This window comes from Colletotrichum destructivum, chromosome 4, assembly GCF_034447905.1.
Source record: "Colletotrichum destructivum chromosome 4, complete sequence".
In the NCBI taxonomy this organism is placed as follows: Eukaryota; Fungi; Ascomycota; class Sordariomycetes; order Glomerellales; family Glomerellaceae; genus Colletotrichum; species Colletotrichum destructivum.
This window is the reverse complement of record NC_085899.1, coordinates 4,290,401-4,315,823: the sequence shown is the minus strand read 5'-3', so window position 1 is coordinate 4,315,823 and position 25,423 is coordinate 4,290,401. Positions and strand designations below refer to the sequence as shown.

Below are 25,423 nucleotides of genomic sequence, written 5' to 3'. Positions count from 1 at the left end.
CAGCTCAGAGCTCACAAGGAGCAGGAGCTACACAGTACGTACCTGTGCAACAGACAAACAGTGGCCTGCTGCACCAAGAAACAAGAGAGAGAAACAAGAAGAGGGGGAACGTGAGGGGAACAACGGCACGTCATGATGTGGCTGATGTCCGGGAAGGAGTGGGGTTAATGGGGCTGGTGCAGAATTGGCGTGTGGCTGAGTCGTTGCTGGTGCGGGAGGCCTACTCATCCCTGCTCTTTCCCTCCTCCTGGCTTGCCTGCCTCCCTCCTTGGCTCCTCCTTGTCCCCAAATACTCTGTTCGACTCTTCCCCATCAACCTTTAGCATAGCATCACATCCATCTTCAGAGTCCAGACTCCACTCCAGATCACCGTTCTCTCTCGACCTTACCAACCTTATTCTGCCTGGGTTTCACACCTACTTACTCGACAACCTGTCGTCATCTTTTACGTTTGGGTTGACAGCTATTGTGCTTCTGGATTATTCGGCGGCCAAACCTACTGACTCATCCAGCAGCGACGTCAAGACAGGTCGACGGTGGACCGCAATGGCGATGCGGCAGTGGAGTGACTAAAAACACCAGCAGCAAAGAAGCAACATGTGGCGTGTCCGGACCCTAAACGGACTTTGTATGTGCCCGGCGGGAATCATTGAAGACCACCATTTCATTTCGGCACTCGGTGATGCTGCGCCGAACGGAAATCCCGACTTCGGTTCCGTTTTCGGCCTTCTGCGACAGCCTACAACTCACAGCCGATGATGCAAGCAACTGTTGCGAGAAGTCGAGGCGCTCCGAACGCGGGCTGTTGTGTGTGAGAGACTGCGGCGGGATGGCGAGACGAGGCCTTCGGGGTTATTAATACTCCTTTTCTCTACTTTCCTCTTCCCATCATGTCAAGTCGCCGTCGCCGGGGCTTTAAGACAGACGGCGAGAAACAAGCGTCGGGCCTCGACCAGGCGTCGTCGCCAAGGGACGTGAGAAAGACCCCCCCCCCCCCGCCCGGACCTCTCCCAAAAAGTGTCCGATGACCTCGTGCAGCGAACAAGAGAAGAAGAAGAACAGAAGAAAACGCCCGCCGGATGATTCAAGCATACCTGACATTTCCTCTATGCCCTGGAGTGCGACTCACCTGTACACATAGTTTGGTTTGTTTCCTCTTCCGACTACGATTCAGTAGCACCGAATAAGCTTTACGCATGTTTCGTCTCATTTCTCTCCCCGGTCTTCTCACCGTACCCGTACCGGTGTCTGATGTTCGGCGTCGCAACCGCTTGACCATCCCACTGGGACCAACAGCCTTCGTGCTTGCTTTTGCTTCAGGGACAACGCTTCAACAGTTCGTCTGTCTCCTTCGCAAAGTTGGCTCTCATAAAGTTATTCGAAACCAAGTGCACAACGTCAAGACGTTTCAACCCGCCAGAGGGAATCGTTGCACAACGGAGGACCCCACGGCCTGTCTGTCACAATTACCCTTTCTCTCTCTCTCTCTCTCGTCGTTTGGCCCCCTCATCTCGCCCCGGCGCATCGCTTGGGATCATTTGACTCGCGCCGCAACGAGGCCTGACTATTGACCGATATGGTCAAGCTCCTTCCCGGTCGTCAAGCTCGTTCCACGTTTCATTCGGTTGTTTTTGGGAGGTCAGCAAAGCGAAACAACGGTGACAAGAGCCGGCGCCAGTCCCCGCCTCAGTCCTAACCCCAGTCCCAGTCCCTGTTCGGAGCTCCGGCCGGTGAAGCGACGGACAAAGGGCGAATCCGCCGCCCCACCTTTTGCGCTCTGATTGCTGCCCTTGCGCAAAGCTGCCAAAGCATAGGTCGGCATTCGAGGTTCGAGGACCACACACAGAGACAGACAGAGAGAGGGTGCTGTGGACGAGCGAGCGCAAGGTAGAGCAGGCTGACTGAAGGACGCCCTTCCTTTTCGATTCGAGTGAAGAAGTCTCCGGTCCTCCGCCCTTCTTCTATCCCCTTCTCGCGTCCTCCTCGCTCTTTGGTTCCCATCTCTCTTATTCTCCCCAGTACCCGATCTTCGACTCTTCGGTCCCGAAAAGTCTGTCTTCTCCTTGCACCAACATTATCTACAACACGCACATACACACCTCGCTCTTATCGCCATTATACAGCACCCGAGAGAGACCGAGACACACGCAGAAGTAGACTCGACTCTGCTTTAGCATCAGTCCCCTCAGTTCAAACACACAACATGCCAAGTGCAACGTCGCTCCCGCCGGGCACCGACCCCACGCTTCACTTACCGCGCATCCTCTGCCTCCACGGGGGCGGCGTCAACGCTTCCGTCTTCAAGGTGCAGTGCCGCGCCCTCATCACCCGCCTCAAGAACCACTTCCGCCTCGTGTTCGTCGACGGGCCCTTCATCTGCGCCCCCCACCACGACATCGTCTCCGTCTACGGCGATTACGGGCCCTTCCGCCGCTGGCTGCGCTGGCTCCCTGAGCACCAGGCCGTCGACGCCGAGACCGCCGCCGCCGAGATCCACTTCCAGCTACGCATGGCCATGGACGACGACGACGCCCTCGGCGCCACGGGCGAATGGGTTGGCCTGCTGGGCTTCAGCCAAGGGGCAAAGATCAGCGCGAGCCTCATGTACACCCAGCAGATGCTCAAGCAGAAATACGGCAAGCGCATCGCCTCGGCCGGCGGTTCCGCTGACTGGAAGTTTGGTGTTCTGCTCGCCGGCCGCGCGCCACTGATCGTGCTGGATGACCGCCTCGAGGCCCCGCAGGGCGTCGGCGACGCCTCCGAGGCCAGCGTCGAGTTCCACGACTGGCCTAACGGCTCGTCCACCGCCCACATGCTGAAGCTGCCGACCATCCACGTCCACGGCCTCAAGGACGCCGGCCTGGACCACCATCGCCGGCTGCTGAAGCAGTACTGCCAGCCGGGCACGACGCGGCTCGTTGAGTGGGACGGCGCACATCGGGTCCCCATCAAGACGTGGGATGTCGAGGCCGTGGCGTCGCAGATTCTAGACTTGGGGCATGAGCTTGGTATTCTAAGTGAGAGGGACACCGGGGAGATTGCATAGCCTTGAAGAAGAGAGATGAGACACCCAACGATGCATTGCACATATTGGCGGTTTTGTTGTTAGTACCCATTTATTTCCAGAGTACCCATTTGCGCTTTTTCCTCTTTTGTTACCTTCTTCGTTGGACATCATGATGAAGCACACATAGACTTTCAATACCAAATATGAAATCATCAAGTCTTCACAGAACCCACCCACTGTCCACAGAACCTCTCACTTCGAGGTGTACAAACAAACCTCTCGTACCTCATCAACGTTCTCGATCCCAGATTTGCATAACCCTCACGACGTGTACACGCCCGTTGGCACGGCATGGTACCCCTTCTTCCCGACCCTGTGCGTCAGCTCGCTCCTCCAGTCCTCCCCCCTTGCCAGCCTCTCGACGACCTTTTCAAAAGTCCACTCGGGTTTCCACCCAAGCTCCCTGACCGCCTTGGAGGAGTCGTACACCCGGTCCAACCGCCCGAGGAACCCCCATCCAAGCTTCTCAAACACGGCCGCGCACCCGGGCACGGCCTCCCGTAGCGCCGCACCCGCATCCTCGTCCAGGCGCCGCAGGAGCTGTGTCTTCACGACCTTCCCGTTCCTGTCGTCGTCGTCGTCGTCGTCGTCGTCGTCATCGTCGTGGATGGCGGGCTGGGAAAACGGGGGCGGGGCGGAAACGATGTATTTCCCGAACCCGACGTCGGCCGCCCTGTCCATGGCGCACACCACGGCGGAGACAACGTCGGCGATGTCGGCCCTGCGGTAGGCCAGCTCGCAGACCTTGAGGTTCGCGTCGTCGGGTAGGGCGGCACGGCGGTCGGCGTCGTCGTCGGCCTCGGGGAAGAAGCGCGCGGTGCGGAGGACGAGCACGGGCAGGGACGACTGGCGGTGGGCGAGGGCGCAGAGGTCCTCGGCGGCGCACTTGGTCACGCCGTAGATATTTTTCGGGACGGGGGCTACAGACTCGTCGATCCAGGCAGCGGGTCGGCCAGGGCGCGGGGATAGGGCGCCGCCAAAGGCCGAGGTCGTCGAGATGAAGACGAAGGAGGCGATGCGTCGTCGAGGAAGCAGGGGGGCGGCGGCGGCGGCGGCGGTTGCCTCTTCGAGGAGGACGAGGGTACCGGTGACGTTGGTGTCGACAAAGGCGGAGTGCGGGTGCGAGTCGACGTGCGGCTTGTGCAGGGTCGCGGCGTGGACGATGTGGGCTATGGACGGGTTCCGGGCGAGGAGTGAGGCGATGAGGGCGCGGTCGGTGATGGAGCCGACGACGGTTGTTGTCGGAGAGGGGAGGATGTCGATGCCGAGCGGAACGTGGCCGAGGGAGGGGAGGGAGAGCATCAGAGCGGCGCCGAGGTGGCCGGCGGAGCCGGTGACGAGGACGGTATAGAGTGGAGAGCCCATGGCCGGTGGCGGTTTGCTGGTCGGGGTGTAAAAAGAGAGAGTCAAGGCTGTCGGAGAATTGATTGAGTATATCGATCGGTGAGTTAAGTCTGGCTTGTTAGTCGTGCGTGTTTCTTGTTAGTCATGGCATGAGTGAGTGAGTCACTGGCCGTTGGGACGCCAAGCGGGAGAGGCGCGAGACTAGCTCTGGCAATGTCTCTCCTCGTTTCCCCATTCGGCATCGTGAAGTAGCAAACGCGACGGGTTCCAGGTACCAAGAGGGTCGGCACTGGATCAAATGCCGAGAGGCAACACATATTGGAAACAAAGGTTTTCGAGACAAGCTGATATATATGGGTGGAGATTTACGTTCATCAGATAGTCTTCATGGTCGCTGGGCGTCGTCGACCATTGCAAGAAACCGACTCACGCTCCCTCTTACCCTCTCCAGCCCGGGACAATCGTTGCAGACTGAGGAGTCAAGTCCGGATATCTCGACCTAGGTTGCGACGAAGAAGTAGGCAGCGATCTGTCGGAGTTAAACGGTACAATGTCCTTGTGGAAGATCTCTTATCCGGTTGAGAGCACATTTGGACGCTAAGTTGTTATGCCAGCTTCCGTTGTATTTGCTTCTGACTCGATTGCGATCCAGGTATTTTCTTTTCACCACCTCTCAAGTCAGCCGGAAAACTAGGATATCATTATCTGTCAGCTCATGAGTGGTTATCAAGTATGCATGATATCGCAATCAGAGGTTAATACAAGACGTGGATGGGTGGTCATTGCATATGAACAGGCGTCTGCCTGGCAGTGTTTGATTGCTTTTGCCGGTGCATGAAGAAAAACCCAAAAAAGAACCCCCAACCGAAATAAAAACCTTGGAATAACCAAACACTGTGGAAGGACAACGATTTGAGTCGTGAGGATGGACCATAATCGAGCTTTAGCATTTCACGACCTTTCTGACGTTGACTTCGGGACCGCAAAGTGTGGCTAGGCTGCCATTTCTCGGCCGAGATTTTCATCGCAGCTTTTGGAATACCCGACCCAGGTGAATATACGACTTTCAACCTACCTGTATTGTTTTGGTGTATATTCGCTTGTTGGCCTATTTTCCTGTCTGCGGGATATTTAGGTTATCAAGCATGGGCGACGGATTTGCTATAATGGGGAGAACCAAGGGAGAATCAACAGCAACATCAGCCAGTGTATCCGTACCTAGGTACTGGACCGGGCAGGTTTGCAGAGTGACAGCGGGTCAGATTCCGCCTCATCCCACCCACTCGAGCCGTTGAGAATGAGATTTGGAACTCGAGTCAGACAGGGTAAATCTGCACAGGGGGGTGAGTAATGGAGTCGAGATAGGGCCTGGGCTTCCAAGATGCAGTCGACATCCAACCCATGGATACGTGTAGGTGTATTTTTGCTTACTAATGAGTACTATATCCAGTATAAGAAAGATGGGCAAGATGCACCTTTTAAATGTCGAGGAGTATTGCAATAAGTTGGTTCAGTGCAGTCTGCAGAGCTGTAAACTGGAGGAAATCTCTCCTCGAGTCATTGCCTGGGCCGCGCTTCATGGGCCCATCTAGAACTGAATATTTGGGGGGAGGGGGGGCATCCTTCGATCTCGATGGTGGTGGACCCGGCTGACGGTTACCTATGATGTAATACCACGCGCCCAAGACATGAGGAAACTCTCGGCAGGATTAGTATTTCTTCACCTCACCTGCCACAACAGGCGCTTAAAAGGGTAAGGCGCATCTAAGGCCGCCACACCCGCGCCCCGGAAATGCATCTAACCAGCAAAACCGAGAACCCCCCCTTGTGCTAGTCCCGCCCAGTCCCTTCTAGCCCTTCTAGCGTCCCCCCCACGCCGGACATTGCCCCGCCAGAAGCAGAAAAGTAAAGAGAGAAAAACAGGCAAACTTCCCGAAAAGTAAACCCGACGACGACGACGACGACTACGACGATTACGACGAAGACGAAGGCGACGACGAAGACGGACGAGGCCGAGGGCAGATGTGACTGAGCCGCCGGCGCTGCCTTAACAAACCACAGCCATAGACCACCAGCCACTGGAGACAAGGCTCATACGCCACTCGCTCACTCACCCTCGTTCTCGCTCGTTCTCACTCGATCTCACTCGCTCTCACTCGCTCTCACCCGCTCTCACCCGCCCCTCCTTCTTTCTCCTATCGCCACCCCTGCTGTGCCCCCCCCTCGGTGAGCGCGCGCGCGCAATCCTCGCATCTCTCATCCGATGTCCGAAGCCCAGCGCGAACGCGAGGTGCAGCGATATCTCCAGAGTTGGCAAGTCGCCCAGGGGTCGTCGCTCAATGTCGCCCTCAGCGTCGACAGCATCGCCGCCCCCGACTTACACGGGAGCGGCTACAAGCCAAAGCCCTCGTCTGACAAGGCTCTGACCGCCTTTGCCCAGCTGGCCGTCTTGCGGCTCAATGTCAAGCGTGCCATGGTATCGCTGATCGATACCACCACCCAGACAATCCTCGCCGAGGCCACCCGCAACGTCCAGCTCGGAGACCTCGACGACCTGCAAGACCACCAGAGCGACGGCCTGAACAAAGACGGGGACCAGCCCAGCAGTACCAATGGTGATTTGTGGCGTACGTAGCTAGCCTCTCTCTCTCTCTCTCTCTCTCTTCCTCTTTCTCTCTCTTTCCTTGCCTGTCCAATATAGAACATCACACTGCCCGTACTGCTTCTGGAGGGAAAAACGCCGCCATCATGCCGATAGCACGTCGGCTTCTGGTTTCTCATCCCCATCACCAGCCTCGCCTCTCCAAGACACATCGAGAGGAGGTGGAGAGAGGTGAGGGGAGAGGGGCGAGTGCCTACATGGTTGGAGCCGATGTGCTGACAACTGTAACTTACCACTAGTCGGCGCCGTCATCTTGTCACGCCCGGATGCTGTTTGCGAACACTCTCTGGTGAACACCTGTACCGGCCTCGACCACAGAGGCAAGCCGTATACCGCCACCGGCCTCATCGTCAACGACTGCCGTGAAGACTCTCGCTTCTGCAACCGGCCCTACGTGCTGACCGAGCCCGGCGTGCGCTTCTACGCCGGCGTGCCCATCATTTCGCGCACCGGCCACAAGATCGGCTCCTTTGCCGTCTCCGACGAGCGTCCTCACGATGGTCTGACGGCTGATGAGATCCGCTTCATGCAGGGCGTCGCCCAGACCGTCATGGAGCACCTGGAATGGGCCCGGGACCGAGTCGACCGCTTCAAGGGCGAGCGCATCGTCCGTGGTCTGGCCACCTTCATCGAAGGGTGCTCGACCCTCAACGAAGACCACACGGCGCCCAAGGACGAGCTCCCTCGGAGCCCCTCGACTGTACGCCCCCCTGACATGGCCCTCACCTCGACGAGACGTCCCCTGCCGCGCTCCAACTCGTACTTCCGCAACGCCGAAGCCCGGGATCGGTCGAAGGAGTCATCGACATCCAGTCAGTCCGAGCCGCCGCCTCCCCTCTCCGAGACGCCGCCCTCCCCTAAGAAGGTGCCCCAGCCGAGAGCCGACGGCCTGTCGAAACTTTTCAACCGTGCAGCCGAGGTCCTCCGTCAGTCGACCCTCGCCGATGGCGTTGCCCTCTTCGGCGCCACCGCAACGACCAGCGCTGCGCCGGTGAGCCGTTCCAGGTCTGGCAGAAACAACTCCTCGGACGAGGAAGATGTCGCTCGACCCGCCACTTCGGGCTCTGGTCTCGACAGTTCCGACTCAGACACGTCGCCCGCTTCGAGACCCTGTAAGATCTTGAGCTTCTCGGTGGCGGACGAACGTGCGCGCGCCAAAATCGAACAGGGCCCGGCCTTGTCTCTCGGCATCCTCGAAAAGTACTTCTCCATGTTCCCCATGGGCAAGACCTTTTCCTTCACCGAGGCCGGCATCGGCGTCTCTTCCGGCGACGACAGCGCGAGCGACAGGGAGACCATGGGCGTCGACGGCGCCGTCCCCGTCGATCGATCCGAGGGCAGGCGGCGAAAGGTCAAGATGGTCCACGAAGAGCTTCTCAAGAAGATCCCCGGAGCGAAAGCCGTCGTCTTCGTTCCTTTGTTCGATTACGGGGAGGACAAGCTCGCCGGCGGTTGCTTCCTGTGGACGTCGGTGACGGGCCGTATGATGAACCTCGACCAAGACCTGTCCTATCTCCGGGCTTTCAGCAACAGCATCATGACCCAGGTCGGCCGCATCAACAGCCAGAAGAACGAGGCCGCCAAGACCACCTTTATCGCCAGCATGAGCCACGAGTTGCGCAGCCCCTTGCACGGAATCCTGGGCTCTGCCGAGCTCCTTCAAGATACGAGCACCGATCCCTACCAGTCCGGCCTCATCAGCTCCATCGCCACCTGTGGCAAGACTCTGCTCGACACACTGAACCACGTACTCGACTACAGCAAGATCAACAGGCTCGGCCGGGCACAGATGAGGAAGCGTGCGAGACAGAACCAGAACAGGCCTGTCGCCATCACCTCCGACTCGCTGGAAAGCTTGAGCATGACGTCCGTCGTCGACCTCGCCATGCTCGTCGAGGAAGTCGTTGATGCCATCGCCGCCGGTCACGCTTTCAAGAAGCTAGCAGGCGCCGGACCGTTCGAGGCGCCCAAGCCCAGCATCAGTGTCAACGAGTCGAATAACGTCAGGTCAGTGGTCAACTTCCAGCATCAAGGCTCCAAGGGCTTGGTGTCCGTCTTGATAGACATCGACCCGAAGACCCCTTGGCTGGTCAAGACGCAGCCCGGTGCCCTCCGGAGAATCATCATGAATCTCTTCGGCAACGCCCTGAAGTACACGTCGTCCGGTTTCGTCCTCGTCTCCCTCAGCGGCCAAGCGAGGGCCGAAGGGTCAAAGATTGATGCTTTGATACGGGTGGCGGATTCCGGCAAGGGCATGTCCGAAGAGTTCCAGCAGACGCGGCTGTTCCTCCCTTTCAGTCAGGAAGACACTTTTCAACCTGGTACTGGCCTGGGTTTGAGCATTGTCAAGCAGATTGTCGACTCCCTACGAGGAAGCCTGGAGGTCAGGTCAGAACAGAACAGGGGCACCGAAATCGACGTCCATCTCAGCTTCTCCCCTGTTTCCGACGACGCCGCCCGCGGAGAACCCGACGATGTGATGCGCAACGCCGTCGAACAGACCCGGGGTTTGCAAGTCGTCTTTCTAGACGCGACAGATGGCTCCCAAATTGAATCACAGCCCTTGAGCACACCAACGGCCAAGTTGACCGGGATCCTTACTGAGACGTGCACCGAGTGGTTTCAGATGTCGGTTGCGAGGGAAGACACGGCGAGTCCACCGGAGGCCGACATCTATTTGTACTCCGAACCGCCCTCTGTCGAAATCCTTGAGAAGCGGTTCAGGGACAACACGCAAAGGAGCAAGAGCCGCAGGAAGGCTCCTTTCGTCATCGTCAGCCCGAATGCCGAAGAAGCGGTACGCATTCTGCAAGAGCACAGCAAGCTTTTGACGGAGTTTTCCGAGATTGTAGAAGTGATCCCCCAACCGTGAGTGTTCTTTGTCGTTCCCCGGGCGTGCTTGGTCTCCCCTTATCACTAACAATACATGTAGCTGTGGCCCAAGAAAGCTGGCCAAGGTCTTCACCCACTGCCTCAAGCGTGCCGAAGACATGAGGGAGAACCACGGGGCAGCAGGAATCCCAGCCGGGTCTTTGACCAGCAGCGAAAAGCGGATCCACGAGGTTGAAAGGGTTGGCACGCCTCTCCACCAAGATGCCAAGGTGTCTGAACTGGAACCAGCCATGTCCGTTCAGCCGCTGATCAAGCCTCTCGGCGCTCTCGCAGTGTCCCCGGCGCTGAACGGCGGACAGCCAGTCATCGTCGAGCAGAAGCAACACACGCTACACATCCTGCTCGTCGACGATAACCAGATCAATCTCAAGCTCCTCGTCATGTTCATGAAGAAGTGCGGCTTCTCGTTCGAGCAGGCCGAGAATGGGCAGGAGGCGCTGGACAAGTTCATCGCGGCCTCGAGCGCGTCGACCGCGGCTTCCGCCAGCAAGCGCCGGCGGTTCGACTTCGTCCTCATGGACATTAGCATGCCCGTCATGGACGGCTTCGAGGCGACGAAGCGGATACGCGAGTACGAGCGCGAGAACAAGCTGCAGGCCACGACTGTCGTCGCCCTGACTGGTCTGGCCAGCTCGGATGCCCGGCGGGATGCCGAGTCGGCCGGCTTCGACGTCTTTTTGCCAAAGCCCGTTCGTTTCGCCGAGTTGCAGAAGCTCCTGATGGCCGAATAGGTTGTTCGCATTGGACTTGATATGTTCTAGATCCCGCCCTTTTCTTCCCAGCATAATAGACCGGTAGACCAGGTAGAATCTTTTGGCGCCTGACGTTGTATTGTTCACTTCGACGAGTAGCAGAGTTACATAAGAGCCTTGATGGTATATAGCTTGTAAATAAAGAAGTTTCGTTCTATGCACTACTTTGCGGTGACGAGAAAAAAACATCGTCATGAAGAACACCTCGCGGGAATCATCGATCGTTCGATACGTGAGGAGACCAACACCGCCGGCCGCACCGCCCGTTAAAAAGAGTCGTTGACCTACTCTTGCTGCGACAGGATCGGGGCGGCAGCAGGATCATAAGTCGAGCCGAAGCCCCTTGCGAGCACGGCGCAGGCGTCGTGGACCAGCTTCCTGCTGATTTGGTGCACACTGAAAAAAAAGGTCAGAGAGTCGACGTTCAAGGCCAAAGTAAAAACAGACAGACAGACAGAAACAAAGACGAAGAGATGGACGGAAAGCAAAAGACGGCCACTTACCCGGCGAGCACGAGAACAGAGTGCGTCGCGCCCTTGTACACCTCCGTCTCGACCTCGACCCCGGCGTCCTTTAGCTGCGCGGCGTACGCGAGCCCCTCGGGCGTGAGCAGGTCGACCTCGGCGACGGCGAGCCACGTCCTCGGGCTGCGGGCGAGGACGTCCCGCGGCGCGAAGCAGGGCGAGGCGTCCCACCGAGCCTTGTCCTCGGGGCGGGGGAAGTAGAGGTTCTGGTACCATGACATGCGGCCGGGCGTCAGCCAGGGGACGTACTTGGTGGTCGCCCAGCCCGTCTCGGCGGTGGCGGTGCTGTCGATGACGGGGCAGATGAGGAGCTGGGAGATTGGGGCCGGGCGGATGTTGGCGAGGGCAGCCTTCATTGTCAGGACCGCGGCGAGGTTGCCGCCTCTGGTGGTTGTGTCAGTCGGTCTTACGGAGAGAGGGCGGGGTGGGAGGGGATCGTCTCGGAGACGAGGGGGAGATTGACGAACGCGGAGAGGCCGGCGATTGTGACGAGACTCGTGTTGATGCCGAGCCGGGTTGCGTTCGCCGGGTCGACGACCCATTTCAGACCGGCGAGGCAGTCGTCGACGGCGGCGGGATAGACATGTTCCGGGGCGTGGCGGTAGTTGATGGTGACGACCACGCATCGCACGTCTGTTGGGCTCTCGTCAACAAAACACTGCCAACGTCTGGCACGAGGAGGATTAAAAAAAAAAAAAAACCCTTAAAAAAAAAACTCAAAGGGCGACACCTACATCGGCATACGTGCGTCAGGAACCCGTTCTCGCTGTCCAGTCCGCCGTTGACCCAGCCGCCGCCGTGGAGCCAGACCATGCAGGGCCACCCATCCGGCGACGGCGCCGTGCCCTCGGGCACGAAGACGCGCGCCTGGACGCCGCCGCCAAGGTCCTCGTCCCGGGTGACGCCGACGGGCGAGAGCCTCTGCGTCGTGTGCGCGAGCGGGTTCGGCGCCGAGCGCGAGGCCGGGTCCCAGGGGCGGGCTTCGGAGGGCTCCATGTACTGGATGACGGCGTCGTGGAGGGCGACGTACTCCGGGTCCAGCTTGGCGCGGACGGAGGGGTGAATGGGCTGGTGGACCGTCCGTTGTTCGGCCATGTTGAAGTTTTTTCCCTTGTATTTTTGTTTTTCGCTTCGTTGTATGCGGACAAAGAGACGACAGTGTCTAGTTCCTAAAGGCAAGGTGAGGCTTGAGGCTGGCTTGTGGCGATCTGGACGTGACGAGGCGAGTGGAGTTGAGGCTTTTTGAGAGTTTTGCGAACGGACCTATTGCCGGCGTGATGGCATATCGGGGGCACGCGGGCCCGCTCGACCGGCGTTTGATCGGACGGGGGGACCCGCCGTCCCACCACAATCACTGCTAAAGAACCATCCAAGAGCCGGGCTTTTGTCAAGTTGAGATTATGGATATTCGGTTGGGCTGCTTCGAGATTCCATGTTACCAATTGATGTGTGAAGAGCGAATGGGATTGGTTTGATACTCGACACAGTGCACTCACTAGAAGAGTTAAACGAGTTTTCTCACAGAAGGGACGGTCCGTGTTTCAACTCCGACATCCTTGCTCAAGTACTGGATTGAGAGCACTTTCCTTGTTTGGGGCGAAGAATCTTTGGCGAATGTCCAAGAGCTGCGCAGTTGACTCTCTTCAAGAATGATGAGCCAGCGGACGTCGAGATCCGACAAATTGTGTGCTGTTGTCTACCACTGTTTCCAGAAAACTGCATCCTTCAAGGCTACAGGTGAGAAGTTGACAGAAGAACGAAAATCGAGAAGTGCTTTCCCGAGCCATCCTACACAGGATATTATTATATGGCTTTTACAACAACTGCTGACACTTTACTTTGAGCATACGGGAAGCTATATATTTGGGTGGCATAAATAGGTCGTAAACCTCTGGTTTCGTATCACAGCAAACGCTCAGATCGAACAGTTTTGTTTCGGCTCATCAACAGTCAGCGGTTGGTCTGAGACTCTCGGACTGGGAGTTGTAGCTCCGGATAGGAAATATCCATCGTTGTTCCCAAGTTTTACTTTTCTCTCATGTGAATCCACACAAGGGAAGGTGAGCGAGATCAAACGTATTCGCTTCTGTTACTCTATCCTAATGGCATATTGGTGAGTCCACAGTCACGTCTGATATATCGTAAAATAGAGCTGAAGATAGGACCTGTTTCTACCAGATAGCATATCGAAAGGTGGCGCTCGTAGTTTCTTAGTCCCCGATCAACTGTAAGGGCAAGTTTAGGCCTTGTAACATTTTGGAGATTGCCACGACTTTTTACCGCCAGAATATTAAACATGACCAACATCAACGTTTATTCCTTCGCAAATAGAGCGTTTAAACAATCAACCCTCTACGTATCCTAGCAGGCGCCGCCGACGATGCGTCTTTGCTGCGTTTCAGCCGAGATGTCATGCGGCAATTGACAAAAGTCAACGTGCAACGTTACAACCGCCCAGAAAGGTCAATAGCAAGACATAGTCCGAGGCATTTAGAAGTCAGAGAGGTTGGATCATCACAGTTAGTCCAAGCAACCACGGTCCACGGGCATAAGTCGGGCCGGGCGCTGCACCAAGATCCGGCCTTGCTATGCGAACGAGCGAAAGTTCCGGGGGCTTGGATAAGGCCCTTGGATGGCCGCTCGGCCATAACGGCGCGGAAAAGACCCCAGGCGACGGGCCGTCATTCTCGGCGGAAAAGTCAAGATGCGGTACAAGTGGGAGAGAGAAACCCTCCAGGGGATTGTCTTGGCAAAATGGCGATGCTGCATATTGCTTTAATATGAGGCGTTGTCACCGCCCAGTCAGGTCGGGGGCAGCGCCAAGGATTAGACGCAGGCAGCCCGGCCTAACACCAGCCGAGGGGGACGTGATCGGCTCGTTGCACCATTTCAACCACTCTCTTTTGGGGACCCGCCGCTTCTGATTGGTGTATAAACTTGCGAGAGGTGGTGGTGAGGTGGTGTGGTTGATCGCTGACAGTCGGAGGAATTGCCAGTGCAGATACGATCCTTGGAACGCGGCGGCATCTGGAAACGGTCAGCGGAAAGCCTACGGGAGGCAGCCACAATGCCCCCGAACAACGACTGCCGTCCCGGCACCTGGAGGGATGTCGCACGTCTGTCTCCCGTGAGGCGCCGGGGGAGGTGAGGGGTTGTTTGGTTTGCGGGAGGGTGTCGAGCTCGATCCTGTCTCATCGGATCTCGGAGCCGCATTCCTTTGTTTCATGACATCGACCAACGACCGTCTGACTGAACAACTACTCAATGGCCAAGGGAAAGTTGACATCCAGAGAGAGCTCATCGCTACGGATCACATGGGTCGCCCCAGGTGGAAAATTAAGCATAAGGACAAGCTATTGGGGTTCCCCGCGCCAGACTCGCAACCCCAACATATTCCCCGCAAACTCAAGAGATAAACAGCAGGGTAAACCCCGCAGTCTGATTTAACTAAGACCCTGCTTTTCCGTCTGGATGTTGACGGCCAGCGGCCACCAGCCTCTCCGTCCTCGGCTTGACATCATTGCTGTTGCTCTTGCTGTTGCTATGGCTTGTTGAGATGCCGAATCCTGGGGGATTTCCACTCGAAGCTATTGTTCCATGTCATGGAGACGCTTCGGATAAGCTGGTGGAACCGAGTCAATTCACTGAGCTGGCCATCTCTTGGCTAAATCTTGGTCCAGTCACCCGTGAGGGGAACCTGGGAAATGGCGATTTTACGACATTGTTGAGGTGAGCCTGACGAGTGTTCCATCGTGAGGTAGCAGCTTATAAATAGGAAGCCATGTAGCCCGTGAAGTGCGCATAATGTCCACCAGCTTTGCTCTTCATCTCTAGAGTCCAGAGTCAGCGGGAACAGCATCCAAACAATGAAGATCACCTCCATCGCCGCCACCGCGCTGGCCAGCGCCTCCCTCTCCTCCGCGGCCATCTCGCTGCCCAACGGATGGTTCTCGATTGCCCCCGAGGAGAAGATCAAGCCCGGCAAGCTCAATGGCGATCCCCGCTACCTGACCTGGATGGCCGACTCCCAGATCAAGCACGGCGTCGAGCCTACCCACGCCTACACCATCTCGTCCTTTTACTCGGGCGTCCTGCGGGCGTTTGAGCGCACCGGTGACCAGAAGTACTACGACTACGTCAAGCACGCCACCGACATCCTCCTCTACCCGGCGCAGAACGGAGAGATCCTGCTGTACAACAACAGCAACTCGATCGATGACATCCGCTTCGGCCACACCTTCTTGGACATCTACAACGCCACCGGCGACGAGATCTACAAGACGGCCGCCCAGACCCTGCGGAACCAGATCGACCGCACCGGCCGTACTCCCGACGGCGGCTTCTACCACCGCTACCCCGTCTACATCGACCAGATGTGGCTCGACGGTATCTACATGCTCGACGTCTTCTACGCCCGCTGGACCCGCGAGTTCGAGCCCGACAACACGACTGCCTGGGACGACATCGCGCTCCAGTTCGACCTCATCGACGCCGGCACCACCGTCGACCGCAACCGTACCAACGGCCTCCCGCTGCACGGCTTCGACTGGGCCAAGAAGGCCGTCTGGGCCGACCCGGAGACCGGCGCCTCGCCGCACGTGTGGGGCCGCGCCGTCGGCTGGTACATCATGGCCCTGGTCGACGTCATCGAGCTGTTCCCCGAGGACCACGCCGGCCGCGAGCGCCTGATCAAGTACCTGCAGTCCGTCGCCGACGCCGTCGTCGCCGCCCAGGACAAGAAGACCAAGGGCTGGTGGCTCGTCATGACCCCCGGCACCGAGGGCCAGTGGGGCAACTACATTGAGAGCTCCGGCTCGGCCATGTTCGTCTACGGCCTGCTCAAGAGCCTGCGCCTCGGGTACATCAAGGGCGACCAGTACCTCAAGACGGCGCTCAGCGGCTACAAGCTGCTGACCGGCACCTTTGCCGACACGCGCAAGAGCGACAACGCCCTCGTCTGGGGATGGACCGTGCAGACCGGCAGCCTGAGCTCCAACGGCACGTTCGAGGTGAGTCGTGTGGCATTGTCAATGATTCTGTTGCGGGCCGCTGCTAACTTGGAATATTGTAGTACTACGCCAGCATGCCTCTCTTCGAGAACGACCTGAAGGGTGTCGCGCCCTTCCTGTTCTCCAGCTACGAGTACGAGCTGTACTTGGAGGGCAAGAAGTAAGTGTGGGATGCTTTACGTGGGATGCTGTTGAAAAAGGGGTGGATGGAAGACAAGCGGATTAGGGGAAACATTTGATGATCTGCAGTATAGACAGTCCCTTTTCGCTAGGATTAGACCGAAGTTCTTCCCAGCATACAGTGCTTTATTGTTGCTAAATTCCAAGCTCACCATATTACCATGATATGATCTTCTAACTACCTCTTATATTGTTGCCGTTATTCTTGTTCTTTCTGCGGTGGTTGTTGCTGGTGTTGCGACCGGGCGGCCGCACCACTCAAGCGCTCGCACCTTTCGCCCCTATCCCCATTGCCGCAACGGGCGGGAGAAACACAGCCGTATGGTACAGCGAACTGCTCCAGGCCGTTGGCCCCTCCTGCCGAGGGACTGGCGGTCCAGGCCTTCGGGTAAATTCTCAGCTAGCAGGCGGGTCCTGTCGAACATTAACCACCTTCACAAGGCTGGTTGAGTCTTATAGATTTTCTCTATGCAAATATCGTAGATTTCGAGTTGTTTTCTCTTCGGGATTGAATCTGGTTTTCATAAGCTTGAATAATTTATTGGCCTATAGCTGGTCGGCCTTCTTTGCAATTAATGATGCCCAGGGCCGCCATCACATATGTTGTTACGTCTAAGAAGTGATGCGCAGCCTTTAGCTGCTAAAATGCGAACCGAAAGAGTGGTGTAAGTATATTGAAGTTGAATAGAGGTCCCGTTTCTCGGAGGCCATCGTCCGATCATTCGTGGCTTATCATGTTGAACTTCCTCTTGTGAAATGCCATCCGAGGTTGTCTCATGTGCATTGTACACACGATATGTCAAAGCCAGTTTTCAGCGGGGACTGTGAAAAATGTCAGACGGGGGAACGCTGTCAACACCAAAGTCAAACGAACTCAGTGCAGAAACATGCGATGACGTATCTTGTCATCTGAAATACACCTTTCGATGTGGCTGACTCACCAATAGATACAACTATTCGCTTTGGCAGCTTTAAAGTCCATATGTCGTTGACCTGGATGTCGTCGAGGACCTACTCTATGTGACAAAAGGGAATCTTGACAATAACTCACCTAGCCATACCATGGACTGCCAAGTGTGGTTCAGGCCGTTAGATGCGACTGCACTCCAGGAGGGCTATGGTGAGTCATGAAAAGTATTCTATTCGCTTGGAAAGACCAGTCACAATAGCTCAGGGACAGTAGTGGGAAACCGGGCTACACTCGTATCCGAGCCTCTGTCTCTTTAACAAAGGCGGAGAAAACTTACCAACCCAGTTGCGTTGAAACATGATGAGGTTGACTAGATACAGACATCAAGAACAGGCATGGCTAGTGGAAGATTTAGCAAAATTAACAAGACCAAGTCCATGTATCCGCTTGTGCAGTACATCGAGTACCCTTAGACAAATTTGATGTTCAGACTGACCCTGAAGCAAGATAGAGAAACAACAGGGTCGCCAGAAAGCAAGATAAAGAACGATCAGTCATGATGGAGGAGACAGGCATCTTAACTATCATTTGAATTGCTCATACATATGAGAGTCGCTAATCCCAGTGTATCTAAAAACACCGTAGGCGCCGCCGCCTGTATCTAGTCGTGGTCCTTAAAGAGGTTTGGCGAATAGCTCTTTCATCAGCTTCCGGGATTCTCTGCAGGCAAGGCCCACAAGTTACGCCGCAAGGCCGATGAAACCCATGTTTATGGGCGGAGGAATCTGGTTGTCAGGGTCGTCAAGGCCATTAGCAGCGCCATCGCCAACCGCGACCCAGACAGATGGGACCAGGAGTGCTTCGCGCCATATCTTCAGCCGCATCTCCAGAGGGGAATCGTGAAAAGATGGGAAAACGTCCGTCGGCGGCATCTTGGCACGGTCGGGAGAGGAAGTGCGGAACAACGGGAGGGGAAGCTGTCTGCAGTTGGCTACTTTGCTGTGAGAGGATATCTAAGCGCCAGCCCCCAACAGCAAAACAGAGTCTCCAAATGAATGGCTAAATTTAGAGCTCAACCAGTCAAGATATGGGCCAAGGACTGGCCGGGCTGGTCTGTCTCACAATGCTTAAGACGGCGTCAATTTCCATGCATAATTACAAGCTCAAGTTTTGGTCAGAATGGTTTAAAATTGAATGGCCTTGCTCATTATTGCTCCTCCCAAATTTCTTTCCACGCCTTGACGAAAAACCTACGCGCCAGTCAGCGTCAGCTTCTCGAGACTCACAATGTCAGTCTCCGATGAAAGTATTCGACAGTCTCATCATGAAGAAAAGCCAGAAAATGGCAAATGTTCCAACTGTCGAATCCCCCTAAAAGTCGAACAGAAGTACCCACCGCTGCATATGACGGCCCGGGCACGCTTCCCACATACAATCGGCCAGGTTCGTAAGGCCGCTGGCGCAGGGTGTGCACAATGCCAAGACCTGCTCGCGATTTACAACCAGCGGAGTCTGCGGCTGTTGATGAAGACACATCTTTTTGGCAAATGCTTCTGCTGTACCGGTAGGGTCCAACGCGCTCGTTATTTGGCGCGGAGCCTCAGCAGGAGGCCGTTCCAACTTGTCTTCGCGGGAGTGCCGGCCAGTTCTCAGCCAGACAGCCCTCTGCACTCATTTGCATACCTTGATTGCGGCAGTGGGCAAACAGCACGTCGCTACAACGCATATACCTATACTGGTGAGTAAATGAAACCAGGATTCACCGTTGAGTCGTAGTGCCGAAACTAACAATGATAGACGATGACGCTTCGTGTATCTTACCTGCTTTCGACCCGAACGTTGATTCCGAACGAACAAAGTCGGAAATTCAGGACTGGTTGTCAAGCTGCACATGCCTAGCAAAGTCACAGAACCTAGACCAAGGGCGGTTCAAACCAACACGCATCATCGATGTCGGCGAAACCCCTGGAGCAGACGTCGTGGTCAAGCGCACCTTGGGGCTTGATGTTCGAGCCTACGTTTGTCTCTCTTACACTTGGGGCGGGCCTCAAGCACTGATGTGCAACTCATCTAAGATCCAAACCTCTCAGCTTTGGAAGATACCCCATGATTGTATTCCCGCCGTTTTCAAAGATACTTTTAAAGTCGTTCAGCAGCTGGGATTTCGATATGTCTGGATCGATAGTCTATGCATTGTTCAAGACGACCATCAAGACTTGGAGATCGAGCTGTTACAGATGCCCAACATTTACAAGTATGCAGATCTGACCATCTGCGCCTCATCCTCCAAGACTTTCACAGAGGGTTTTCTACAGCGACGACCAGACTTCAGCGAAAGACGGATTCTACTCAATCTCCCACAAAACAAGTCAGGAACAGCATACATGGACTCGTTCACCTGGTGGTCACCACCCATCACAGAACCGATCGCACAACGTGCATGGGCATACCAGGAGCGCTTGCTTTCCCCTCGACTTCTCGAGTACGGCTGGAGAACAGCGCGATGGAGCTGCTCCTGTCACAGAAGCTATAGCGGTAGCAACAACCTTTCTGTCCAGCATTGTACTCGAGGGGTCTCAGAGTCTGTGAATAGGGAGAGGATTTACAGCCTCTTTTCGTACTTGAACCCACAGGGTCTACGGCACATTTCGCTCTCTGCATCCGACCTATTTGTCACCTGGACCAGGGTCGTCCGCAAGTACTCGGCTCTGAAGCTGACTTTTCCGCAAGACCGATTGGCTGCGATTAGTGGCGTGGCCATTGAGCTCCAGGAATCGACAGGCGCGCAGTACCTCGCCGGTCTGTGGAAACATGAATTGCTACCGTCGTTCTTGCTGTGGCGAACAGAGATGTCCTTTCCCAAGAGATGCAAGCGACCGGATGACTGCCGAGCACCATCTTGGTCTTGGGCTGCGATCGATGAGGGTGTAATCTTCGAACATAGCAGGGTGGTTATAGAACCGTTCTCAGTCGTTGACGTTGAAGTTTCGGGGGATTTTGATGCGTCGATTCAGGGATCTATGAAGATGCGTGGACCTATTCGAAGAGATCCCCTCTGGAGTAGGGGCAGAAGCGTCACTTTGGATTCGTCAGAAGCGCACCTCACGATTACCTCATTGGATGGACAGGAATGTCTCATCTGGCCCGACTGTCTCGGTGATATAGTGCGTTGGAACCAAGGAAAACTCGAGCTCATGGGAGTCACGTTAATGTTCATAGTTATTGGGCGATGTCAGGCGGATCATAGCGTTGTTCGCGGGCTGATGCTTCATCAGTGTGAAGCGGAGGGGAACAGCAACTACAAAAGAGTGGGCATGTTCCAGACTCGAGACGAGGGTGACTTCATGCTCGAGAATTGGGACATTGAAGAGATTGTAGTCGTGTGAGCCATATATGATCTGAAGGACAACCTGTTTGCCGAGACGAGTGAATCATGTGATATGACAGACTCATATCCGGCTTGTTATTGTATTTGCACCCCAAATACCAATATCACTCGCGTCTTGAGGCATTCGTTATTGATTTAGATCTCATCGGTTATTGAGAGATGAAGTGAATATCAAAGCTGTTGACCGTCTGTTCAGATCTCATACCTTACAGCGTGACAGGAGAACCTAGGCTTGGTGGAAACTGAGTCAATAGTAGAAATCTTCCACATGGCTGCGCTGTGGCTTTTTCCTGAGATCCCGCCTAACTCGGTTCAACTGACCCAATTATGTGTACAAAGCATATATCAGGGCCAAATAGAAGTTTGAGGCAAATATTTGTGCGACTTACTACCGCAATTTGACGCTTGAATAGCCACTGAAGAATCAAGGTTAAGCTGCGGTCTAAGCTCTTTTCGAGGTCTATCTGAAGTTGCCCTTAGTGGAGCTGCTACCCCAGGTGCACGGCGACATGGTATGGCAGAGAGACAGGGGGCAGTCGCTTAACAAGACATCCTTGGGTGGGCGATGCTGGCGCCGCAGACGGATAGAATCCTTCTTGAAAAAGGGGGCAGATGTTGGCGGTCGAGTGCCATCTCACCCATCCTATGCATTCAGCCATCGACATCATACTGCTCAGCTTCTAGTAGTCTTTTGCCTAATCATACAAACGACCCCCAACAGGCGGCTGCCTCACAGACACCAGCGGCCCCCGTTTTCCATTGCCCAAATCAAGATTCCCAAGGTCTCAGTGGCCGCCGCTCTTCTTGCTAAAATCTGACGGTAGTGTCCATCCGCCCCCCTGTGCCCGCGTCTCAAGCGCCGAGACATTAGTCGCCCAGCATTTGACGCCTTTGAACTCGTCCACAGGGTGGTAGAACGAGGCAGTGCGGTGTAATTTGCCAACGCTTGGCAGCACGTAAGAAGGAATAAATCCGCGCCTACGGTGGCACCACCGAACGGAGCCCTCGCATGGCCCAGCATGCACCCACTCGCAGGGCTGGCACCCTTTGGCTCCATTGTTGATCTCGTCTCGAATCTCCCTTTTTACCTTCGGGTCTTTCGCGGGGTTTTCCTAGCGGGAAGTTTCCACTCTTACTTATCTCCCATCGACTACATTGACCGCAGGAAACTTGTCCCGGCGACACAACATCATGGCACCCGACGCTGGCGTATGGCAACTGAGCCTCCGTGCTCTGCTGTTGGCCGCGACTGTCGGGACTCAGAAAGCCTTTGCCCAGGAGTGCGCCTATGCGGGTGGATGGGCACTGCGCAATGACAGATCGTGTCCTCCGACCGCCCCAGTCGAATGCGGTACAGGCGCGCAGCCTCGATGTTGCCCCTCTGGCTTCAAGTGTACGGGGGACGGCGACTATGTAGGGAATTATTGCTGCTCTGGTGAGTACAAGAAAGAAGACTGAGATCAGTCGTCTCCAGATCTTGGCTCACCCTTCACAATAGATCCCTCTGATTGCAGACAATTGGCGCTGGAACGCCCACAGGTAGAAGCGCCTTGACTTTCCTTGCTATCCAAGTACCGCCTAACCTATTCAATACAGTGCCCTGATTCAACATGGAGTCTTTGGGGCGTCAACGGGAAACTAGACAACGGCGGATGGTGCTGCCAGTCTGGTCAGAACGGCACGTACCGGGAGGACTCGAACGGTATCGCTCTTCTTTGCACTCCCTCGACAGCTACATCTCTACCTCAGAGTCACTTCTGGGGCGAAGAAATCAGTACTGCGTCATGTTCCACGACTTCAACAACTACGACGACAGCCTCGACGACAGCCACGGCAACTGGAACCGGCGCCGACACGACGCTCGTCTCCACGACGAACGCTGCGCCCACTGCGAGCTCGAACCCCGCAGAGTCCACACTTGCCACGGAACCAGAGACCGTCGGATCGGGTTCCATATCTACCGGCGCCATAGCTGGTGCCGCCGTGGGTGGCGTGGTTGGCGGTGCCTTACTGGCCGCAGCCATCTTCTTCCTGTGGAGGAGGAAGAGGAGACAATCTGCTGCTGGAAGCCCCGAATCGACTGCTACATCCGTCGCCGCTGGGGGAGGAACGTCAGGATGGGCATACGAAGAGCAGAATGCCAAGTTTGGACACGGCCACAGCGAACTTGCGGCTCCAGGGCCCCGCTTCGAGATGGAATCGACAGCGCATCAGGCATATGAACTGGACGCCTCTGGGCAGGCCAGCCACGAGCTGGATTCGGCAAACACGAGTACGAGACCGACGCAGAGAGAGGACGCAAAGTTCCGTTAGAGACCGAAGATACCCTTATTTGAGCGATGAACAGAGCATTGTATACCGATGGAGTTAGGCGCAGGTGGTGGCATTGCCTTTGGAACTCATGAATCATAACCCCGCCCCCACCTGATACGCATTCCTGGGACAGTCCTTATTTCGTCGAAGAATCGCCTTTGATTAGCTTCGTTTCGAAACATGAAGTATTCCGCTAGAACTTTTAAACTAATACCATTACCATTTATTCAAGCACAGGTTCGTGAATCTGCCAATTCTATGAAAGGCACAAGCGACACAGCCATCAGACGAGGAGCATTCGTGCGAGCCGACTCCAGTAATGTGGTTTGTTGAGGAGTTAAATTTCAGAACCCCCCTCCTATTAGCAATAGAGATGTCTTGTCGTTTATTTGAAGATTGGAGACATAAAAATGTACAGTAAGCGATGCCAACTGAAGGATCGTTACAATTCAGACCTAAGCCGCGAACATTCGGCTCCGAAAATATCAACCAAAAGGAAAAAGCACACGATTCTCTCTGTCACCAACTGCCGAGAACCGCTACAGCCCACGTGGACTTCGTCCAAAAATCGGTTGGATGGCTGTTAACGGCCGGGTATAGGTCCATAATGCCCCTTCGTCGGCTTGAACTCCTGGGCCTCGTTACGTTTCCCTTGAAGCCGCAGGTCTACACCAATGGTCTTGGTAAGCAACGACGTTGGCATGGCATCTTGAACGTTGGGAGACCTTACCACTGAATGTTGCGAGAGCGCTGAAAACCACCAATCCGACGAGAATGATGGGCACGAGCTGCGCAAAGGATGTCGCGTCATCTTCCTCGCTCTGGCCTCCCCCGTCGACTTTGAGCCACCTCGAACGCTTCGCCCACTTTCTCAATCTCATTATCTGGTTGGCGCAAACCACCACAGTTATCCCACAAATAACAAGTCCGCCCATCACGTAAAACCCATAAATCCAGTAGAAGCTCTTGCCCAAGAACGATGTGCGGTCTTCCAGACCGCGCAAGAGCTTGCCCCTTTCTTCCATGGCCTGCAACTTTTTCTGCTTCCATCGTTCTCTGGCACGATAGAACCATCGTCCGACTTCGGCGAGGATTGTGACGGCGTACCATACCAAGATAGCAAGGTAAAGGTTCCAACCGTGGATGAAATTTCCCGGGATGCTGTACACGAATGCTTGCTTTGCAGCTTCGGGATCTTTGAAATATTCGACGAGCTTGTTCCTCAGCATCTCTATGCCGCGCTCATCCTGAAAACAGGCGGCTCGAATCAAGATTGCCACATCAGGATCATCATTTTCGGGTACCTTTATAGGGAAGTTGGACTTTTGACTCGAGAGAACGAATCCGGTCAATATAAATACTGACGTGATCAGTATTACGCGGACGATTGCAACGAGGGGACTCTTCAGTAGAGTAGTTCCTGGATATTACAACAGACATCAAGTAAGTGGGTCGCGCAAGTGAGTAGTAGCATGTTGGCGATGATGTTGCAGTGATAGGCGGTGATGAAGCAGCCTTTCCAGAACTGGAGTGTGACGACGTACGCTCCGCCCGTGAAGACTTGCTGGTCGCTACAGGATATCGTGATAGCCTGGAAGAACTCCGATCGACTGAAGTTGTTCCAGAGTTGTTTGCGTTTTCTAGAGCGGTCTTTTGATCTGTACGAGTAGGATTAGACTCTGTGCGTTCAACCCAAGACTAAGGAGGTTTGCTTTTATTTCAAACCGACGTGCCTCCTGGACCGACATTTTTTGAGTAGTATCCATAGGGCGTCGAGGACTCCCATGAGAACAGCAAAAGAAGTGACTGCGATGAATACAGCAACGATCTATGTACACTGTGAGATTGATGCAGACGCCTTTCGGACAAGGGACGTTGCGCTTACACCAATTCCCGCAATATCTGGCTCGGGAGGCACTTCGCCACGTGGATAACCGCCGATGGAGTCGGAGTTAGGCTCGTAATCACAATTGACAGTCGTGTTGTAGTGCCATTCGCATCTATCCTTGGCAATCGATCCCTTTGCGAAAATCATGACGGAAGAGCGTGGCCGCGTTAGTTGCAGGAACACGATGTGCGAGGTCAGAATACGAGAGGCGGATGCTAACACCAGGCAAAGTAAGAAACAAGACGGGCACTGGAGAGGCTGAGCAAACGAACCATGGGATGCCTAATGCAAACCAAATATTAGTGCATTTGCTTGCTATTTGTGGGAGATCAATACTGCTGGCTTGATGTGTGGTAACTAGTGTCAGAAGCTATAGCATGATTCAAATTGCATTAGCTTCTGTGCCTATGAGCCAATGAACCCGAATGTCCAACAGAGTATTTGATTCTCTAGAGAGCTAGTACTTCAACTTTTCGAGGATTTTGATCTAAACA

The 25,423-nt window shown here is 55.3% G+C and overlaps 9 protein-coding genes across 9 annotated transcripts; 5 read left to right on the top strand and 4 right to left on the bottom strand.

Annotated features, from left to right (window-relative positions):
- Positions 1-302: 302 nt before the first annotated feature.
- CDEST_07250 (Putative serine hydrolase FSH, alpha/Beta hydrolase) lies at positions 303-3,326 on the top strand. The gene has a single exon (XM_062923409.1). The coding sequence runs from the start codon at positions 2,204-2,206 to the stop codon at positions 3,044-3,046; it is 843 nt and encodes a 280-aa protein (XP_062779460.1). The 5' UTR covers positions 303-2,203; the 3' UTR covers positions 3,047-3,326.
- A 1-nt stretch (position 3,327) lies between these two features.
- CDEST_07249 (Putative NAD-dependent epimerase/dehydratase, NAD(P)-binding domain superfamily) lies at positions 3,328-5,021 on the bottom strand. The gene has a single exon (XM_062923408.1). The coding sequence runs from the start codon at positions 4,430-4,432 to the stop codon at positions 3,329-3,331; it is 1,104 nt and encodes a 367-aa protein (XP_062779459.1). The 5' UTR covers positions 4,433-5,021; the 3' UTR covers position 3,328.
- Positions 5,022-6,334: 1,313 nt separating this feature from the next.
- Positions 6,335-10,858, top strand: CDEST_07248 (Putative signal transduction response regulator, receiver domain, GAF domain, CheY-like superfamily). Its single transcript, XM_062923407.1, has 3 exons — positions 6,335-7,038; positions 7,313-9,941; positions 10,006-10,858. Exons 1-3 carry the CDS (start codon positions 6,675-6,677, stop codon positions 10,694-10,696), a joined length of 3,684 nt encoding a protein of 1,227 aa, XP_062779458.1. The 5' UTR covers positions 6,335-6,674; the 3' UTR covers positions 10,697-10,858.
- Position 10,859: 1 nt separating this feature from the next.
- On the bottom strand, positions 10,860-12,473 carry CDEST_07247 (Putative alpha/beta hydrolase-3). The gene is made up of 4 exons (XM_062923406.1): positions 11,976-12,473; positions 11,709-11,874; positions 11,221-11,625; positions 10,860-11,113 (listed from the first exon to the last, which is right to left on the bottom strand). Exons 1-4 carry the CDS (start codon positions 12,334-12,336, stop codon positions 11,002-11,004), a joined length of 1,044 nt encoding a protein of 347 aa, XP_062779457.1. The 5' UTR covers positions 12,337-12,473; the 3' UTR covers positions 10,860-11,001.
- Positions 12,474-15,107: 2,634 nt separating this feature from the next.
- Positions 15,108-16,414, top strand: CDEST_07246 (Putative six-hairpin glycosidase superfamily, glycosyl hydrolase, family 88; the record flags this gene model as incomplete). Its single annotated transcript, XM_062923405.1, has 2 exons — positions 15,108-16,250; positions 16,313-16,414. 2 exons carry the CDS (start codon positions 15,108-15,110, stop codon positions 16,412-16,414), a joined length of 1,245 nt encoding a protein of 414 aa, XP_062779456.1.
- Positions 16,415-16,629: 215 nt separating this feature from the next.
- Positions 16,630-18,272, bottom strand: CDEST_07245 (uncharacterized protein; the record flags this gene model as incomplete). The annotated part of the gene is made up of 2 exons (XM_062923404.1): positions 16,630-16,825; positions 18,085-18,272. 2 exons carry the CDS (start codon positions 18,270-18,272, stop codon positions 16,630-16,632), a joined length of 384 nt encoding a protein of 127 aa, XP_062779455.1.
- A 355-nt stretch (positions 18,273-18,627) lies between these two features.
- CDEST_07244 (Putative heterokaryon incompatibility) lies at positions 18,628-20,726 on the top strand (the record flags this gene model as incomplete). The annotated part of the gene is made up of 2 exons (XM_062923403.1): positions 18,628-19,078; positions 19,138-20,726. The coding sequence occupies 2 exons, from the start codon at positions 18,628-18,630 to the stop codon at positions 20,724-20,726; spliced, it is 2,040 nt and encodes a 679-aa protein (XP_062779454.1).
- A 1,062-nt stretch (positions 20,727-21,788) lies between these two features.
- On the top strand, positions 21,789-23,270 carry CDEST_07243 (uncharacterized protein). The gene is made up of 3 exons (XM_062923402.1): positions 21,789-22,163; positions 22,227-22,267; positions 22,325-23,270. Exons 1-3 carry the CDS (start codon positions 21,920-21,922, stop codon positions 23,039-23,041), a joined length of 1,002 nt encoding a protein of 333 aa, XP_062779453.1. The 5' UTR covers positions 21,789-21,919; the 3' UTR covers positions 23,042-23,270.
- Positions 23,271-23,624: 354 nt separating this feature from the next.
- On the bottom strand, positions 23,625-25,076 carry CDEST_07242 (uncharacterized protein; the record flags this gene model as incomplete). Its single annotated transcript, XM_062923401.1, is given in 5 exon segments — positions 23,625-23,707; positions 23,772-24,444; positions 24,480-24,699; positions 24,771-24,869; positions 24,880-25,076. 5 exon segments carry the CDS (start codon positions 25,074-25,076, stop codon positions 23,625-23,627), a joined length of 1,272 nt encoding a protein of 423 aa, XP_062779452.1.
- Positions 25,077-25,423: the final 347 nt, after the last annotated feature.